Source organism: Telmatherina bonti, assembly GCF_933228915.1.
Source record: "Telmatherina bonti genome assembly, chromosome: 1".
Taxonomy (NCBI): Eukaryota; Metazoa; Chordata; class Actinopteri; order Atheriniformes; family Telmatherinidae; genus Telmatherina; species Telmatherina bonti.
Window position 1 is genome coordinate 16,713,796 of NC_136619.1, and position 19,182 is coordinate 16,732,977.

The window sequence follows — 19,182 nt, forward strand, 5'->3', positions numbered from 1 at the left end:
TGCAACAACCATAAATTCATGGACCCCAAACCCACCCATGTTGAAACCATGATGGCTTTATGCTTTTACTAGCTAGTTTCTCACCACAAGTGATGCAATAAACTGTCTGGGTCTTTGTCTGTCTTTTGATAGCAAAAAGTAACTTAACAATAAAAAATAGCCTTACTTTCTTTTTTTTTCTTCCTTTTTTTTCCTTTTTTGATAAGGACAAATTATCTGCTCCAACTTATTCTCAGATTAAGTCATTTTTACAATCACTCCTGCTCCGTAAAGTGAAAATCTTGTAGATCCCTGTGGTCTTTGGTGACCTACTTGGGTCAAAGACCTCATGTTGGGAACCACTGAGCTACAGTAATGTAGCTCCCATTTTTTCCGCATTAAAGAAATAATTTTCAGACACACATCAACCATCTTCATTGTTGAAATATTTATTGTGAATATCCTAAAGACGCAAAAGATAGAAACATTTCTCATGATTGCACTCGAATCCAGTATCAAGTAGGTGTATTGCACAGACATGTCATGTAAACAGCCAAGCTAGTTTTTCCTTCCTGTTTTATTCTTTATCAGTTTCAGTCTACACAGGGCATTCAGACTCCGGTTCTTCACCAACTAAGGCATTCCTGGGTTTTTTTTGTTTTTTTTTTAAATTTATCTATTTATTTATTTATTTATTTATTGCCTTTTTACTATTTTGTCTGTTGGAAATAATAAAGTAATTGTCAAGATAAGCTGTTTAAATAGAGTAACCCTGACAGCAAAGAATGCTTCATAAATTCATCTTCAAAAAGGTAAAAATAGTTCAATGATAATGTCAGATTTCTATGATCATTTGCTACATATGTATGGAGGTGGTTTTTACTCTAGTCTATACTCATGAAAGTAAAGGTATTCAATCCATGGACCTGTTTAAGACAGGTTGCATATCCAGCAACACAAAGCTAACCATATTATTTACAGAGTCAAGTAAACATCTTAAATGTAAATAGCAGGTCATCAGTCCAATAATGTAGTAAAGTTTAGTTATTTCATTCAAATACGGTGCACTCCATCTCATTAGCAGTATGACAACAGCTATTTAAATATGTGTTGTTTTCTTTTATTTAACATATAAATTTTAAAAAGAAAAAAAATTCTTAGTTAATGAGTATTATTTATAAAAATTCATCCTATGATGGAAGGTGGGTTTTTAAATCTAAGGCAAGAAAATTGTACATTCTTCACTAATGACATGACACTGAAAAGGAAGGCATTGCCCTCTATTGATTTCCCATCGCATGATCTGTTGTCATAAACTTTTCTTTATTTTCTTTTCCTAAAATAAACTGAGAACGCGCTGAATGCTGGGATTCTGCGGGAACGGGGAGATTGCTAAACGCCATCTTTAAACCCCATTAGAGGCCAGCCACAGTTGAACCGGGATGAAAAACACTACCTTTATAGCGGGATATTAGGTCAGGTCGTTGTGACTTTTTTTTTGCTAGTTTCCTGGTCAAATAAATATTAAAGAACTGCCAGATTGGACAGTGAAGAGACGGTCAAAGGACATTGCAAAAGCCTTAAAATGCAGTTATCATAGATGGACAACAACAATAGACGGAAAGACAACAGCGGACTAGCTCGCTAGCATTTGCTAAGTACTCCGCTGTTTTCATATGCTAACTGGAAGCTAACTAGCGTTAGCCCCTTCATTAGCAAACAGTTCTTAAATCAGACCGGAGGGGATTGGAGCTGTCACTGGAAACCATTACATCTACCGGGACAACCCGTAGTTCCGTGGTACATTTTATGACCTGATTTTCAGTCAGTTTCACGTTGTTACTCGAATTAGCTGTAAGCTAAGTCCTGACTTGTCTCCCTCCCCAGCGGCCCAGCCGGAGATGCGTGGAAGATGTCGGTGTCGGGGCTGAAGGCCGAACTGAAGTTTTTGGAGTCCATTTTTGATCCAAACCACGAACGTTTTAGGATAATTGATTGGAAACCTGATGAACTTAGTTGTCAATTCAACGTGACTGGGGAAAAGTTGTTAATTATTCACTGTAACATCACGGTAAGTAGACAAGTGTTTAGCTAGTTGTGCACTTTCCTTGTTGGGTGTTAGCAAGCTAAAGTTCGGCTCTAAACTTGCTAGCCGATTATCAGACTGCACCTATAACCTTACAATCTGCTGCTGTGTGTGGACAGGTGTTGTGTGTTTTCTTTAGCCAGTGTCAACATGTACTAAGCTCTGTTGTCAGACGATTTTGTCGGTCCGACATATTAAACATCTTGGAGGCAATCCCAGCATTTGCTAACGGGGCGACAGGAATGCTAATGTCGTGAACGCAGATTTGACTTTTACTTTTTATTATTATTATTTTTTAATTCTTTGAATAGATTATGTGTCAAGTATTGGTGACACACGGGATTGAAGGTCGGTATATTGACAAGACTGTCTTGTTTATGTTGTGCTCTGCTACCTTCAGGAATCTTATCCATCTACGCCACCAATATGGTTTGTGGACTCTGACGACCCGAGCTTAGCGCAAGTTTTGGAAAGACTGGAGGACGTGCGAAAAGGCAGCACCCTGGTAGGTATACATAACCTGGTTCGTTCACTATTCTTAACTTTGCACTTAGTCCAAATTTGTTGGCATTGTCATTGATTAAGGGGAAAATTGGCTGAAAAAAATGGCATTCTGAATATCTCCAGTATATTGGGATTATACAAGATGTTGCAGATCTCACAGCTCTGTATGGTTATTAATAAGACTCCATCATGATGGTTGGCTTTAGGAACATTCAGCAGGTAGCTTATCTGGTTTCTTGTTAAGGATGTTGGCATGCTAAGTATGAACTGGTCTAGATATGGCTAAAATACTTTCTGAGTGTGTCTGAGTTATAAGTCATATGACTCAAATTAAGAATGAACTTTTGAACTTTGACTTACTGGAATTGCTGGGCTGAACAAGCAATTGGCCTGTCTGCTTTACAGTTAGATGGTTTTCTTTGAATTTTTGTAAAACAATCCCAGCCTGATGGGTTTAGCTTTGTTAGAAGTCAGAGTTCTTCGAGTTTTACCATGTCAGTATTATTTATTTGCCGATGTTTACATGCCATTTAGATTACAAGTACCTTCCAGGTGCTGTGTAAAACTTGAGTCTTTCTGGCTTGGAGTTTGAATGTGCTGGAAAACAGGTCATCAGCAGACTGGACCATGTCATTGGTTTACTGCCACAAACTTTGAGATGTAAATGTGTGATGCATATTTCCTGATATAACATCAGTTTTGTGGAAATATCTAGGAACTATTTCTTGCTGCATTATGTGTTTAAATAATTTAAAATATCTATTTAAAAAAATATGTTAGTAGTTTTATGTTCAAATGGCATTTTTTTGTCCAGCTGTTTTTTTAAGCAAGTTACACCTGAGTTGCACCTGAACTCTACTTTTTGTGAAAAGATGTGATCATTCTTTTCATTTTTGCTGCACAGATGTCTTAGTCGTACCCTACATTTGTGTTGCACCAAATTTGCAAAGGCACAGCACACTTTGAAATGGCAGTTTAATCCATTCAGACGCCTATGCAAAAAGTGCACTTTTAAGATCTAAACATTGATTTTTAAAAAGTTTCCAGAAAATGGAGGGATTTGGAAAAGTGCTACAGACTTGTTCCTCTCATCTAGAAGATTTATTTTTCAGCCTCTAAAGAAGTGAATTATTTTTTCTCCAATGTTCACCAATATTGAGAAAATTATTTTATTTGAAATACATCTTCGAAGTAACTAATCTGGTGCAACACTGAAGATGTTTGTAAAAAAACAGACATTTTTATTGAAAGGCCATTTCACTAAAATGATGTATTTGACATGAGTAATGAGGAAATGACTGACTGTTATCTGACTTAGAATCTTGAAATTTTTTGGGGAGGGATCATTTTAATGTTCATGCACATGAAACATTTACACACTGACATTTCTACCACAAAACATTGCTCAGCGTTTGCATTTGTTAAAGCAAATTGTTCATCTACTGCAGTTTTATACTCTTTTATGTGGTTTGTCCCCTCCAGCTTTTGCAGCAGTTGAAAAAGCTCATTTGTGACCTTTGTCGGCTGTACAACCTTCCACAACATCCTGATGTGGAGATGCTGGACCAGCCCCTGCCTGCAGGTCCTGTGGGGCAAGATCGAAAGGCAAGTGTGTCGAGTTGATGTGGCTGAAAGGCCTTCCAATGATTTTATAATTCCATGACAAGCCCCTGTTTGCTCATTTTTAATGAATATGCTTCTTTAAATTTGGACATTTCATGTAGCTTTTTCAAACTTCTATAGCTTAGTTACTGAACAGTTGCTCTATGTACAGAGCTTTAATTATTTTTACAAGTTTTTTGTCACAGTTTATAAGTGTTTTTATTTTTGTTTGCCATTACGATTCGTACAAAAATTATCCCCACTTTTTTGTCACTAATATCTGCCCCTCAAAGCAGATATTATAGACAGAGTGCTGTAAGTTTTGCAGAATGACATCTTCCGTTTACCAAAAGTGTTGCTTGTGCTTGCAGCATGGAACGGAGGAAGTCACGTCTGAAGAAGATGAGGAGGAGGACATGGCAGAGGTATGGCATCATCTTTGATCTAAACATTGAATGCTTTGTCCTTGCTCTATTTTTGAGTGTTTTTTTACTTTAAAAATACAGATTTATTTTCTTGTGATCTTAACTACATATTCAATACTTGTTATGTGTTAAAAAGGCTGTTGGATTATTTAACATGATGTAGTTTCTGAAATAATCCCTTTCGAAAATTGTAGGAACAGTTTTTTCTTTTTTTTAACCACATCTTTTTCCCATCAACTCTCCATTCACTTGCAGTATACATCTGTATGGTAATTTGACCATTCATTGCTGTAATCAAACATTAAATGCCAATCCAGTGTTTTAGGTGACAGCACCAGCCATGACCACAAAAGTCTTTGTTTTTAGGATCACAAATTATTTTAAATTTCACAAATCACTTTTCAGGACATCGAAGACCTGGACCATTATGAAATGAAAGAGGAGGAACCAGTGGATGGGAAGAAATCTGAGGATGATGGCATCGAGAAAGAGAACCTGGCAATTCTGGAAAAGATACGAAAAAACCAGAGACAAGACCACTTGAATGTAAGCCTTAATTTGCCAAAGGTGCGGGTAGATATTTTATTGACTATCCTTGATCCTGACTACTGTAGCTCAGCATGAATGAGGAACAGTTTTGGAAAAAGGGAATGCTACAGAGAAATCTGATACCTAATTATTAAGGGAAATTAGAAATGTGACCTCCTGTTGTGCTGTATACAGCACATGTTTACATTTTACCAGTGTGTGCTTCTGAAGGCAGAAAACATTTCTGAAAACAAATTGTAGTTCTTCTGGAAAGAGATCTGAGCTTTTTCATAATCCTCCCCAGTGACTCAGCTGTGTAACTGATTCTGTATCAGAAACATGTCAAACTACAGTGATGTTATTATAGCTGTAAAAATCAATATTACACGCTTGTCATGCACTTATTTGACCTTACATTTTGAGGATCTTCAAAATATCTCTCAAGAGCTGCAATGATCTAAATATTGACACACAGGCAGATAAAGCTGTGTCTTTGATGTTGGCCTACTTTAAGCTGAAATGACAGGTTTACCCTGGTGGTAAATTGCAAAGCGCTGTATTCTTTGTCCTTACCGTTGGCAGTTGTGTTTCACAGGGAGCTGTGTCTGGTTCAGTGCAAGCCTCCGACCGCCTGATGAAGGAGCTTAGAGAGATCTATAGGTCTCAGAGTTACAAGACAGGTATTCACACAGCACGACACAAGTCACACATTCATTAATGGATTCTGTCCTCTAGTTTGTGGCTGATGACGAGCATGGCATTATGACATCCTTGATAGTTACATGACAAAAGAAAAGGATTTTCAAGCAGTTTAGTTTTTCTGCAGCTTGGTTATTTAACTGCTCAGACAGGTCCTTATGTGGTCACTCCCTCCCTCATATCAGAGAGATGGTAATAGTGGGAATTACTTACCAAGTAACTCCCATTGGCAGACATCTTTTGGATATGTCTAGTTCAAGTAGATTGACCTATTTACCACATCAGCTTCAGATAGAAATATTTTCACTGAGACATTAGCCAAGAACATTTTTCTGAGTAGAAAATTGATTTGAACTTTTTAACTTAGTAGAAATTGATTACCTTTGCAGTTTTTTTTTTTTTTTTTTTGCATAATTAGTTAATAGTAGTGTGAGGGATTGTTCTTGTCAGAAGCATGTTGTCTTTGCTCTCATTGTGTAACTTTTTTTTTGTTTAATAGATTGAAAACCAAAGATAACACTTTTTATACACTGATTACATCAAAACATGTTCACTGTTTGACACATTCCTCTTGTAGGTATCTATTCGGTGGAACTTGTAAATGACAGCTTGTATGAATGGCATGTCAAACTGAGGACGTAAGTAGCTTGTCATGTTTTGGTTTTGTTTTGTTTTTTTTGTTTTTTGCTTGTGTGTGTCAGCATAAACACAAACTGACTTTATTGTTAAATGACCAACAGGGTTGACCCAGATAGCCCGTTACACAGTGATTTACAAGTCTTAAAGGAAAAGGAAGGAATGGATTACATTTTGCTAAACTTCTCATATAAAGTGAGTAACGCCGCCTTTATATGAACGAGTACGTAGGCTCTTTGAATTCTGTAAAGGAAATATTTTTTGCTGGTTGCCTGCAGGATAATTTCCCCTTTGACCCACCATTTGTGCGGGTAGTTTCGCCTGTGCTTTCTGGAGGGTGAGTTTGTTGGTTCACTTTATTTTTTTTATAACATATTTTACCACCAGATGACCATGTTTTATGTAGGGGAAATGCTTCTTTCTCTGAGAGATATCTTTCTCTTTAGTTATGTTCTTGGAGGAGGTGCCCTGTGTATGGAACTCCTCACCAAGCAGGTGTGTTGAGTGTTTTTCTTTTTTCTTTTTTTTTTTTTTTCTTGTGGCATATGTTTTCATTTGTAAAGCCTGCTCTCATTTTCCTTGGGTTTCCTGATTGCAGGGTTGGAGCAGTGCCTATTCCATTGAGTCTGTCATCATGCAGATCAATGCCACATTAGTCAAAGGAAAAGCCAGAGTGCAGTTTGGAGCCAATAAAGTAAGTGAAAATGTATGAGATGGTGTGTTATACTGAAACATGTAATGTTGTGAAGCACAGAAATCAGGCCTCCCATGCTCATATTGGTGGTCTGTTGTATGTGCCATGAAAAATATCTCTTGTCTGAGCATCTTTATGTTGCCTAAAAAGGCATATTTTGCCCTGGTCCTGACCAGGTAATGATCAATGGTCAGTAATGATGTGAAACCACGAAACGCTGCTGTACTCTGCTTAAAATACACATGTACTAAATTGTGTGCAATTCTGTGGTAGAGTAGTGATATTCATTTGTAGCAAGGTGTGAGTGAAAGCAGCCAGGAGTGTAACAATATAGGAAAAATATATGTTGTTTTAAAGTTATCAAAGTTCTCATGTTTGAAATGGATATTTGGGACGATGATCTTCACAAACCTACAGTTTCTTGTTTTGTCATCCTAACTTGCATGCATGTTCTCATGTTTTTTTTTTTCTCTTGTAATTCAGAACCAGTACAATCTTGCCAGAGCACAGCAGTCCTATAAATCCCTGGTTCAGATCCATGAAAAGAACGGTAAGTGGCTCCATCTCCAGTTTCACACAAAGTGCATTACTGACCTTGTTTACTGAAATCAAAGCTGAGGGATATTGGTGCCATGGATGTGCTGCATGTACCAAACATGGACAAAAATGATACAATATGCATGCAACTTACAGGCTTTCACTTCATGTGTATGACTTCTACATGTCTCTTAGAAGTTTGAATTATAATATATATTGTACATGTATTGAATATTTGCAGGGCAGATGTGCTGTACATTGTAGCTTCTTACGAGGTGCGCCTACAGCCCACACAGTGTGTAGGGTTGTGTGAGTCACAAGGAAAACAAAATGAAGAACTTTTAATCGAAGATATTTTTGTATTGACTTTTTAGAACCAGATTTACAGTCAGAGATGTTTATAATAAGGGCAAGTTGGTGGAAAAAGGGAGGATAAGTTACAACCACCTGGTACTGATGAAACTAACATAGAAGCTGGAGACATTTGTCTCTATACTAGAGGTTAAATTAAACAGAATACTTTGAGCCTCTATGACCCAGTTCTTGCAAAAGGCCGTGCTCACCAGGCTTTAAAAAACATAAATAAAAGTCTGTCCTACTTTTAGATTTGTAGAGTGAATCTCTGTGGTGCATACACACCTACTGAACACTGCTTTCACATTTGCAATACAAAGTGTAATTAAAGACTGTAGTGGAAGCGTCACACTGCAGCAGCTGCTCGCGAACCACAATATAACAAAATCACTGGCTTGTTCTAATGGCCTTGTGGTACTCATGGAGGATGTGGCTCATAGAATCATGTTTAACTCATTAGACATGCTTAAGAGGTGTTATTAGTTTTTGCTGATGTTACTCAGGTTGCATATTTATGTGAGAGCTGATCAAAGTATACTACACACCCACTAAGGCTTTATGGTCCCAACTGTTCTAAATTTGGTTTTTACACCTATTTTGGTGATTTGTCCTATTTTTGGAATTTGTCAGATGTGCCTGATTCACAGTGTTATCTCAAAATGTCATCTTTTTTAAGTCCTGTAAAAGATATTAGAACATTTCCTGATGAACCTCAGACATTCTTTATGTGGTATATAATAATTTAGATTTTATTAAATAAAAATGACAGTAAAAAATAAACATTTGCCACACATTAAGCTACTCTGAGGAAGTAAGAATTCCTTTCCCTTATTTTTAACTTTGATGTTTTCTCTGTTCAGCTACTTGTGTGCATACATCCAGGCACAGGATCAGAGCAATACTGAATTTGCAATTAGTATTGCATTGGGTTTTTTACCTGTTGTTTTGCTAAAATGATCAGATGAGCATGCATGTTCTTCTTTTTATCATTTACTCATAAATGCCTTACCAGACTCGGGTGTAAAGAGCAGAGTGATGTTAAGTGATGTCACTGTGCAGCTCACCCCTGCTTTCTTCTCAAAATCTGTCCGGATCTCCTGATAAGCCCTTGTTTTTAATAAGCACTGATCCAAGAGATTTATTCATCTGGTTTCTTTACCGCTTAGTCCAGTTAAGGCTCGCAGGAAGCTGGAGCCTTACCCAGGCTTATCAGGCAAAAGGCAGGTTACAGCCAGGACAGGTCGCCAGTCCATCGCATGGCAACATAAAGGGACAAAAAAAACATTCATATCCATTTTCAGCCTTAAGGAGAACTTGGAGTGATCAGTTAACCTAACATGTTTTTGATGGTGGGAGGAATGATCAAAGAGTATGATCAAAGAGATGATTTTTAAAAATTGAGAGAAACATTAACCTATAGATTTTAACTTGGTCCTTAGTTGGGATCTGTACCTGGGGGTGACTGTCGGTTACCCGGGTCTCTGGGTTCTCCTGGCCTTCCTCTAGCTGTAGGCGGGCGGGGTCACATTGGCATGATCACTCTTCTCTAAACACGTTCCACTCTGAATGTTCTGCATGAATGTTCTGCATGTGTCACAGTCACTGAGTCATCGAGCAAGTTTATTCACTAACAGCAGGTAGCTCTCTTTCTGTCTTTTTGACTTAACTTGCTAGTTTCTGGTCCTCATGATTGTCAACGGTTTTGTTCTCCACGAATCTAGAGTTGGCTTGTGTGGGTGTATATATTTATGAGTGTGGGTGGGTATGTGTGTGTACTTATGTGTATGTGTATGTATGTATGTGTATGGATATGTATATATGTATGCATATGTGTGAGTGTATGTGTGTGTATGTGTATGTGTATATGTATGTGTATGTATGTGAGTATGTATATATGTATATATATATATATATATGTGTATGTATGTGTATATGTATGTATGTATATCTATCTTTATGTATGCATGTATGTGTACATGTGTGTGTATGCATGTGTATGTATGTGTATATGTATGTATGTATGTATATATGTATATATATATAATGTATGTGCGAGTGTATATACATATATATGTAGGTGGGTATGTATGTGCATATACATGTATGCATTGATCTTTCTTTTGTTTTTTTTTTGTTTTTTTATGTTCTCTTTTCTGTTCTCTTTCTGCCCCTTTCCTGTCCTTTCCGGTCGGGTCCAGCAGCATAAACTCTGTAATACAAGCTATTATCCAAAACAAATTGAAAAATAAAATAAGAATCAAGAAATACAAGGGGATCATTACATCTACAAAAGTTCCCCTTGGCAAAATAAATTTGCTCAGCAGAACACAGCATCCAGAACATCAGTCTGCTTGCTTAAATGCTGGACAAGACACAAAAAAAAAAACAAAAAAAAACTTGGTCCTTAGTTAGGCACCTGACTCCTTTTTTTTTTTTTTTTTTTTTTTTTAAATTAATTAATTAATTAATTTATTTTACACAAGAGGAGACTGCAGATAGCTTCTCCGTGTTAGCTGACATGTCCCATTCCGGCCTACTTAGTTTTATACAAATGCAGCTGAAATGATGGTTTGATGTGTTTGGGTTTTTTGGACTAACTAAAAACGATGAGAAGTGGTGAAACCAGCCAATGAGAAAGAAAATGCATCTGTAAAATAGTTTTGGTGTGTTTTTCCCATGAACACGTAGTTAATGTGCTTCTTGCTCTTTCTTTTCCAGGCTGGTACACACCCCCTAAGGAGGATGGCTAATACGGACTGTTGCCTTTCCTGCACTAGGGACCACATGTCTTAGTTTTCTTTTCCTTGCGACCAATATTGTTTTTATCCTGCAAGTTATTTTTATTTTCCTCTCTACATGACAGTTTGAACTTCAAACCAAATTCCTCATTCATTGACCTCCCAAAAAACTAGCTCATGGACATGGATATGTTCACCCCTGCCTAAAATTGGTGACTCTTCCTACTCGCAAGGTGTCCTCCCTTCAGTTACTCATCTCAGTAAACATCTGTTGTCTGATGCATTAAGTTTGGTTTTTTTGGTTTTCTCATGGCAACATTCACCTCTCACTCCAGGAAATCTATGGACATGCAAACTCACCTTTTGATTTTGCCATTGAGCATGTTGAGGTTACTTGCTGGCTTTGAGTTGAAAGGTGCAGCATGGCTTTATCCTCCTGCAGTGGCAGGCCGATGCTTCAGGTGCCAGACTCTGCTTCTCTGGCTACAGACTGGATCTCAGACTGCCGTGTAACATTTCCTGATAAGCAGTGGTGGCTGGGAAGGACAGTGAGAAGCTGGTGGTAGGGGAGAAACCAGCTGCTTTTTCTATCCATGGATGGCATCTGTAATATCCTGCTCATTTATCATATTTTTAATGCCAAGATCCCTCCTTTTTGGGGGAGTAGGGGGGAAAAACTGCTTCTGAGGCTAGTTGCTCTCATACCTCTTATCTTTTAAAGCTTAAAGCCTTGAGCTGGGGAGAAAGATGAAGGGACCTTTGCAGACTTGGGTGGGGCAGCTGATTGTGAAGAAGAGCAAAGTGCTGATTTGACAGCTCGAGAGACCACCGCCATCGTCACAACAAGCAGCTGGACAACTCTGGAGGAGAGGTTTCATGTGGATCATCTGGCCGCGCAACAAAGCAGGGAGGCATGTTTGGATTGGATCACACTGTAATGTAGTCAATTTTAACTCCACTGTAAACATGTATATTTGTATTTCAGCAAATGGATTTAATTGTTTATAATGTAACCTTGTCTTGGTCTTTGGCTGGGCAGAGACTATTGCTATATTCACTTGACTAGTAATGGCAGGGGCACTGCAACTCCTCAAGACCAACTTAGAATAAAGAGAAAAAAAATAGCTTCATTGATACTGTTGAAGTATCCGAAGGAAATGAAAATTTTTATGTAAGCTTAATGACTACTGCAGTTTTGTTTTTGGTTTATTTTTTCCTTTTTTTTTTTTTTTTTGTTTCTTTTCCCTCATCAGTTTTTTTTCTTGGACTTGTAATCCTAGCGTGTTTGGTAATGGTAATCGTCCCCACCCCCTCAATTTAATAGCACTTCATACCCATAGTGCTTTTGTGACAGGTGGCTGTTAGCAGGTTACCATAGGTTTTCTACTCATATCAAACCACTCAAACTACAGGAACCTCAGTGAGACTATGCAGCCAGGACATGGATGCCGTATCAAGGAAAAAAGTTAGTCATCAGTTGTTGAAGGTGGTTCACGTCCTAACTTTTGGCCAATTTAACTGGCGGGGGGGGGGCTTTACCTTTTGACTTTTCCTTAAACTCATGGCTGCTTTAAAATGCAACTACGGTTACAAATTCACAGCAATAGTCTCCACCATGTACCTTCCAGCGTCACACCAGGGAAGATTAACAAGAGTCTGTCCCGTTTCCAGAATATTTGTTCAGGTTTGATAAATATTTGTTCAGATTTGCCACAGGAAAAAAAAAACTCTGCTTTTCCCATCACCACCTCTCTGGTTACTATTCATGACCACTCTCAGCACTGCTGTACCCCTCGGCACGCTGAGGCTTTGATGTAATGTGAATAATATGCAGAAAAACTCTGTGGAGCATTCCAATTAATGCAGTTACATGTTTGTTGTGGGTGTTCTGTTGTGTGGTCACTTGCATCATTTAAAGTATATTGTCCTGATAACCAGCGTATAAGGCTTAGTTATGCTATTTCATCCAGTCAGTCCTCATTTTGGAGTTGTCTTTTGGTTGGGGGGGGGATTTCCAGGGTAATACAAACCTCACAAACAACGGGTGGATGCTTATAAACAAAGCTTTATCACGTTGAGCACATGTGACATTTTAGACTTGCAGGATACAACAAATAATCCATTCTCGTTCTTATCAACCAAACTACAGTGTGTGGCATGGTTGTTTTGCTGTTGTAGTGTTCGCATCACCTCATTCTGGTCACATCGTGGAGCCCAACTCTGCATTCCCTGGAGAAGCAAACTCAGGAATACATACTGCACACTCGGCTTTGCTAAGGATTGGTTCAGAATATCATCACAAGGGCAAGATTGAATGTCTCAATCTTTTTATTTTCTGTTTTCTCCTCATTTTTAAAAGACGCCCTTGTTTTACCTGTAGACCTAATGGTGTATTTGGCTGTTGCATTCCATACACTGACACTGTTATTAAGGTTAAAGATTACTAATTGAGTGTTTTTTTGTTTTGTTTTGTTTTTTAAATGGATCAGGTTCATGAAGCAGAGATGGCTCCAACCCTGAGCTTGATGAGGGGTCCAGAGCACAGCTACCCCTTTCTCTTTGATATTGCTGTATTTTGCATGTCAATATATCAGTGGGTATTATATCCTCCCTCCCCCCCCCCGCCCCGAGCTGTGGAGACAGAGTGGTTGTGTCGGGTGGCTAGAAAGGGTAGATTTATCCATCTTTTCATGACTCGTTTACTTGTGGTTTCCCACTGCATCAGTGCACAGGTCAGATACTAGGAGATGTGGACTAACTGGTTATCTTTCTTGCTTGGATTACCTTTACAGAGGTCAGGGTGTTTTTTTTGTTGGTTTTTTTTGTTTTTTTTTTAAGAAAAGCTGAAGCTGAGATTTGTGTGCCATCGAAGCTGTTGTAATCCCACATCATGACGCTGATCTTTGGAATGATGGTGCATTCGCTTATTGAGCACCTTCTCTTACACCAACACACGTCTGACTAACAAGGACTTCTCAGCGTAGACAAGCGACACATCGGTCTGAGAACTGACCTAGCCTGATACTGAGTTTGTTACCTTGCTTCATTAACCGCAGTGGCTGGGTTATAAAGTTATGCACTGTAAGCATGCTTTGGTTTGGTTTCTTTTATTTTCATTGCAAGGGTGATTTTGACAATGTAATTTGTAAACTTGCATCAAGTTTATGAATAAAGACTTTTATGAAATATTTACTGAATCCGTTCTCATCAGTAGACTGCATTGTGAAATGCAGAGGGTGAATCGATGCGAAACAGGAATGTCTGTTAGAATTGATTAACTGATGATTGGAGACAACATGCAGTTTGTAAAACTCAGATACTTCAAACTCTACGTTTTTATTGTTTTGTCACAAGAGCCGTTAGATGTAACCTTCAAACCTCCCATACATGACGCATGTGCTTTTATCTCCTGAGTTCTATACATATGCATTTTATTAACATCTCCTGATAGATGGTGATGTTTACTGAAGTGTGCACTGGTTCCTTGGCAAGCAACCATGAGAATCTGTCATATAGAAATGCAGTACTCATTTACTAAACTATAGTATCTCAGTTGTTTAGACTTAAATCTTTTATACCAGGGATCCCCAACCCTGGTCCTCAACGTCCGGTGTCCTGCAGGTTTTCCAAATGTTCCTGCTGGATCACACCTGACTCAGACTCAGACAAACTGCACATGTATGCTGAATACACATTTATTTGAATCAGGTGTGTTGCAGCTGGGACACTGGGAAAACCTGCAGGACACCGGTCCTCGAGGACCAGGATTGGGGTTCCCTGTTTTATACTCGAACTTCACATGTAGAAATAAGGGTGAAAAAATTCAGTTAAATTACATAAACAGGTGGAATCAGATGGTGTAATCTGATTGCATGATTGCTTTGGCTCACATATGTAATATGTACAGCAAACTTTTAAAAATTGTAGAAATATGATCAAAATGTACAATTTTAATCCTGATCCAATGATTGGCAAGCGATTTTGTTTTTGGCAATAAATTCTGAATTAAATTCTTTTTCCTTCAGGAAAACCTCAAGGCATCTTCATGAAACAAGTTTAAAAACTAAAAATAAAACTGGGTTATCCTACACGAAAACAAGCACAGCCCTTCTTGGTCCTCATTAAACTCATCTTTGATACTGATCTGTAGTATCTTCAAGGCTAATGTCTCGGTTAATGGTTGTGTTTGGACAAATTGCGCAAGCTGGTTTTATCCTCTTTAATACTTGAACAAACATTTCTCCTTCAGCTTTTTCTGGCACTGCACGTTTTGTTTATAATGTGCTGCATCCCACCACTAGATGGTACCGGAGCACTCTTGTAACTTCGGGCTAATGCATTATTTTAGAGTCAAAACATCAGAAAGTCCTGCAGGCTTGTAACATCAGTCAGGAGCTGAAGCTTCATTATAATGATGACTCCTGTTCGTACCATCTCTAGCTCATTTCCTTCAAGGTTGAATGAATGAATAATTAGGTCATTTCTTGCAGTGATAGATAGGGACAGCTATTGATGGGATCCTGTTTTCTATGAACCTGGACAACTTGTGTCCTCCCGCCAGCGTGTTTTCAGTTGGATATCCTTGTGATGTGCCAGCGAGCACTGCTGTCATAGATGTCGGGTATGTGATAAATAAGCTGATCCATTTTTATCTATTCTAATGATAAACGTGCAGCTTTGGTTGACAAAATCATGACCTATTGAATGTTTGGTCAGTGTTATCATTGCAGCCTAGATAGCTACTGACATTAGAAATAGCTCAAACCTTAAACCAGAAAGCAGTCAAATTGAGGTATAAACTGTCATAAGAAAGAAGGAAGCTAGAAGTAGAGACCTGCAGTTCACTGACGAAATTCACATTATCGCAGATGTTCTTTTGCTTATTTGTGGGTTTGGCTTGTTGGACTTGTTATCCACTGTCAGCCAGTTTATTTACCCAGCCTGTCGCTTGCTTCAGATTGCAGCACCACGAGAGACCTGCAAGGCTCTGGGCCTGCAGAAAGGGGGTGTGCATCTCTGATTAACTTGCAAGTGTCCACACTGAGACCAAAAAAAAAAAAAGGATAAGCAGACTTTTCCTCCGTCACCTGGAGCAAAGGCATTGCACATGGTGGGCTGCATTTAAAATCAGCTGAAGATAATTGATAGCCAACATCAAAACTACTCTGCCTTTACGTGGAGAATAACCTGAATCTGAAGTTATGATGTGAGGGGTTTTAGCCAGTATTCCAACCACTGACCCATTGATTTATGTCCTGCATTGTTTTTATTCAGTTAGAAAAACTGCTTCTATCTCACATTAATGGCCAAATCAAGCTTTATCTTAGCATACAAGCTTAAAGAAAAGGCAGCAGAAATTGAACGAAAAACAAATTCAGACTCTTAAGTCTGTGTAAAAGAGGACAATTGGGATTAACAACTCATAACACATCATAAAATGAACTTTAAGATCACGGCATCAACATTTCATCTGAAGCGTATCGCTGTTCTTGTCTTAAACTCCTGGAAACCATGTATAAGATTTTTTACAAAAAACTCACCCAGTTGGTGCTAAAGATGCTTTCACAGTGCAGAAGCACAGGGGCACCATCAAGGGATTTTGTACCACCTGGTGTTAAAAGACAAGCAACAATTTTACACTGGTCTGCATTGTCAGAGGAAAACATAGGCGCAGAGCTGCTGTAATGATGTCTGTCTTTGAGAGAGGAAGCTGCCCACACGAGTGTAACAGATCGCGTCAGGGACAACAAAGCATGTGTAACCCCCACACACGATATATATATATATTATATAAATACTTATTAGCCTTTAAAGCTGCGACAACCCACAGGTTGTTGTTAAAGGAAAACACTGCTTTTCAAATTTTGCGCTCTAGACAGAAATGACCACAAACATTTAATCCAATAAAAAAGTTTGGATTGTAGGACCAAAGCCGCATGGTCAGTAAATGATGAAATAGTATTTTTTGCTTGTTGTTTTTCATGACATTGTGGGAATTATTCTGATCTATTATATTACAAACCTTCCTGTGAGAGAAAATCTGAGTTTACACCTTGTTGTTTTGTGACCTGATGAAAAGAGAAGCATTAGTTGATTGTGTTAAAAGTGTTGGCTCACCAGACTGAAATGCTGGCATTTCTGGAAACAACAAATATGGATATAATTCTCAGCAAAAAAAAAAAAAGCTACTTCAAAGCTGGACTTCAAAGATTGTCCTGTTGTCACTTCGACTGTCTGTCACAGAGAACGACAACAACAAAATTTGTGCTTGCACCATGATTTTATCTGCAATTCAAAGTCTGCATGTTAAGAATCGCCTTTATTTCAGCCACGACAATGTCATGATTTTCCCATCATAAGTAGTGTCTGTAACAGCCAAATCCTGATGTCTCTTATTTTGGGGCCACTGAGAACAGAAAACGCCAAACTGAAATGGCCATTCTGGAGACATCACCTGAACAGTCTCTACCAAAAACACTTTGATTTTGTCCTGCTTCACTTAATCAGAATTGGCCTTTGCAGAAATAATGCACACATATTGTACTATGATGTGAGAGAGGTTTGGAACTATAACTGTAGTACTGCAAAGGGATATTTACTATCATTCTGAAAGTTTTTTTTTTTTTGATGAGCCTAATTGTTTTTTTTTATTATTCGTTTACCATTAAGACTTTCACTGATAATTGCACAGCTTAACAAATCTTATTTTGATTCCTAAAGAATTAAAAAAGAGCTTGAGATAGTACTCTCTTCGTTATAAGCATGCATGAATGAGCAGATGCCTAAAAAATATCCCAGAACTGAAAGGATTTAGAGTTCCTTTCTATTTTGTCTTGTCAGACACAGTTAAAACAAGTCAAGATCATTTCCAAGTGTGAGTAGCAGCAGTTAAAGCGTTTACTTACAGCTTTAGTGAGGACTGCATTGTATTCACAGAGCTGTGCTTATGGGCACTAACTACTGCCACCTATCAGGAAACGAGCCTGAAGGCCTGACGAAATGAAGGACATTACATTGTATCTTGCATAGCATGTTGGGAATAATCACAATGTTCTGAAATAATTAGTTTCTTATTGTTACCTGGGCTGCAGCAGTCAGTCACACAGCAGGAGAAGGAATACACAGATCAAGCTAATCTGTTTTTGTTCATGAGTTGTTGCTGTCAGTTTTATAGACGCTAAGTGAGACATTACATTTTGTAGATGTGTGTTTCTGAAAATACAAAGAAAGCTGCGTCCACTCCTGAAGGAGAACTTCATCAGAAATGAACACTCTGGATGTTGTATTCAGTGGAAGTCAGAATCAGAGGTGAGAATTACACCCAATGTGTCAGAAATGAAGGCTGACCAAACTTCTTTTCATTCTGCTGTTTTTAAACCAGCATAAAAGGGGTTTCAAAATCACTTTTTCCCAGTCTTGATTCCCAGTCTTGGGTCTTTTATATCATAGGTATCATTTGACCTTGTTGCATTGGAGTGGGAACTGGAGAGTTAATGTTTAGTCTATGCTAAACAGCTCCTTGACCAAAACCTAAGAGTATAAACCACTAACCTGTGCAGCAGAATGAGCATCAGTAGCTTCTGGACCATTTCTTTCCCCTAAATGTTAACACTACCAAAAAAAAGGCTTCTCATGGAGCATAAACAATATACAAAGATACAATTATGCCTTCTTTTATCTCTTTTATCACTGCCTGCTTTGTCCTTGGCAGCAAATATCTACTTTTCCATCACCACTCACTGATGAAAGATTTAACCTAAAAGACTAATAAGTAAGTTGGTGGCTGACAATGAATTACAAATAAATCACAGTCTTGAAAAGAAAAAGACAGAACTAAGTTAGAAAAGCTTTGAAGCAGAATAATCAAAGCTTGTTACACTGTCAGGCGTCATATGACATTTTCAGATGGACACTTTGTAAAATCCTGAGCTCACTCTATCAAAGACCCCATAATTAACTTCCATCAATTTGATGATTTTAATGACATTTTCCAGCAGTCAAGGACACATTTACCACACAAGCTCTGGTTTAAAATGTATTACAGTGTATTAGAAATACTGTCACATTAGGCTTTAGAAAAATGAACAAGTTTGTCAGTACTGAAAAGAATGGCAGTCCTGTTTAAGTCGAGACACTCAAACAGTTTAGACTCTAAACTGGACAGTGTCTCAGTGATGCTGTAAGCAAAAGGAGTTCCTCTAAACTTTAGAGGAACTCCTTTTGCTTACAGCATCACTGAGACACTGTCCTTCACAGGCCTTCTTTCATGTCTCCATTAAAGGATTAACTTAAAATGTATTCAGTTTCCTTCTCTTGAGCTGCAACATCACAATCAAGAGGCAGAATGCATACAAGGACAGCCCTAAAATCCAATTCTCCCTTTTCTTGATGTATATGTAA

General features: G+C 38.2%; 1 protein-coding gene across 1 annotated transcript; it reads left to right on the plus strand.

Annotated features, from left to right (window-relative positions):
- The first annotated feature begins 1,410 nt into the window (after positions 1-1,410).
- On the plus strand, positions 1,411-13,903 carry ube2q1 (ubiquitin-conjugating enzyme E2Q family member 1). The gene is made up of 13 exons (XM_079248500.1): positions 1,411-2,050; positions 2,466-2,570; positions 4,052-4,180; positions 4,543-4,596; positions 5,002-5,142; positions 5,720-5,804; positions 6,401-6,461; positions 6,564-6,654; positions 6,738-6,796; positions 6,906-6,954; positions 7,058-7,153; positions 7,637-7,703; positions 10,763-13,903. Exons 1-13 carry the CDS (start codon positions 1,892-1,894, stop codon positions 10,792-10,794), a joined length of 1,128 nt encoding a protein of 375 aa, XP_079104626.1. The 5' UTR covers positions 1,411-1,891; the 3' UTR covers positions 10,795-13,903.
- The last annotated feature ends 5,279 nt before the right edge of the window (positions 13,904-19,182 follow it).

Bases quoted from the DNA above. Each gene is read 5' to 3' on its own strand.
- ube2q1 (XM_079248500.1), top strand. From the start codon at position 1,892: ATGTCGGTGTCGGGGCTGAAGGCCGAACTGAAGTTTTTGGAGTCCATT. The intron at 4,597-5,001 runs GTATGGCATCAT...ATCACTTTTCAG, and splicing joins AGGAGGAGGACATGGCAGAG to GACATCGAAGACCTGGACCA. The intron at 7,154-7,636 runs GTAAGTGAAAAT...CTTGTAATTCAG, and splicing joins TGCAGTTTGGAGCCAATAAA to AACCAGTACAATCTTGCCAG.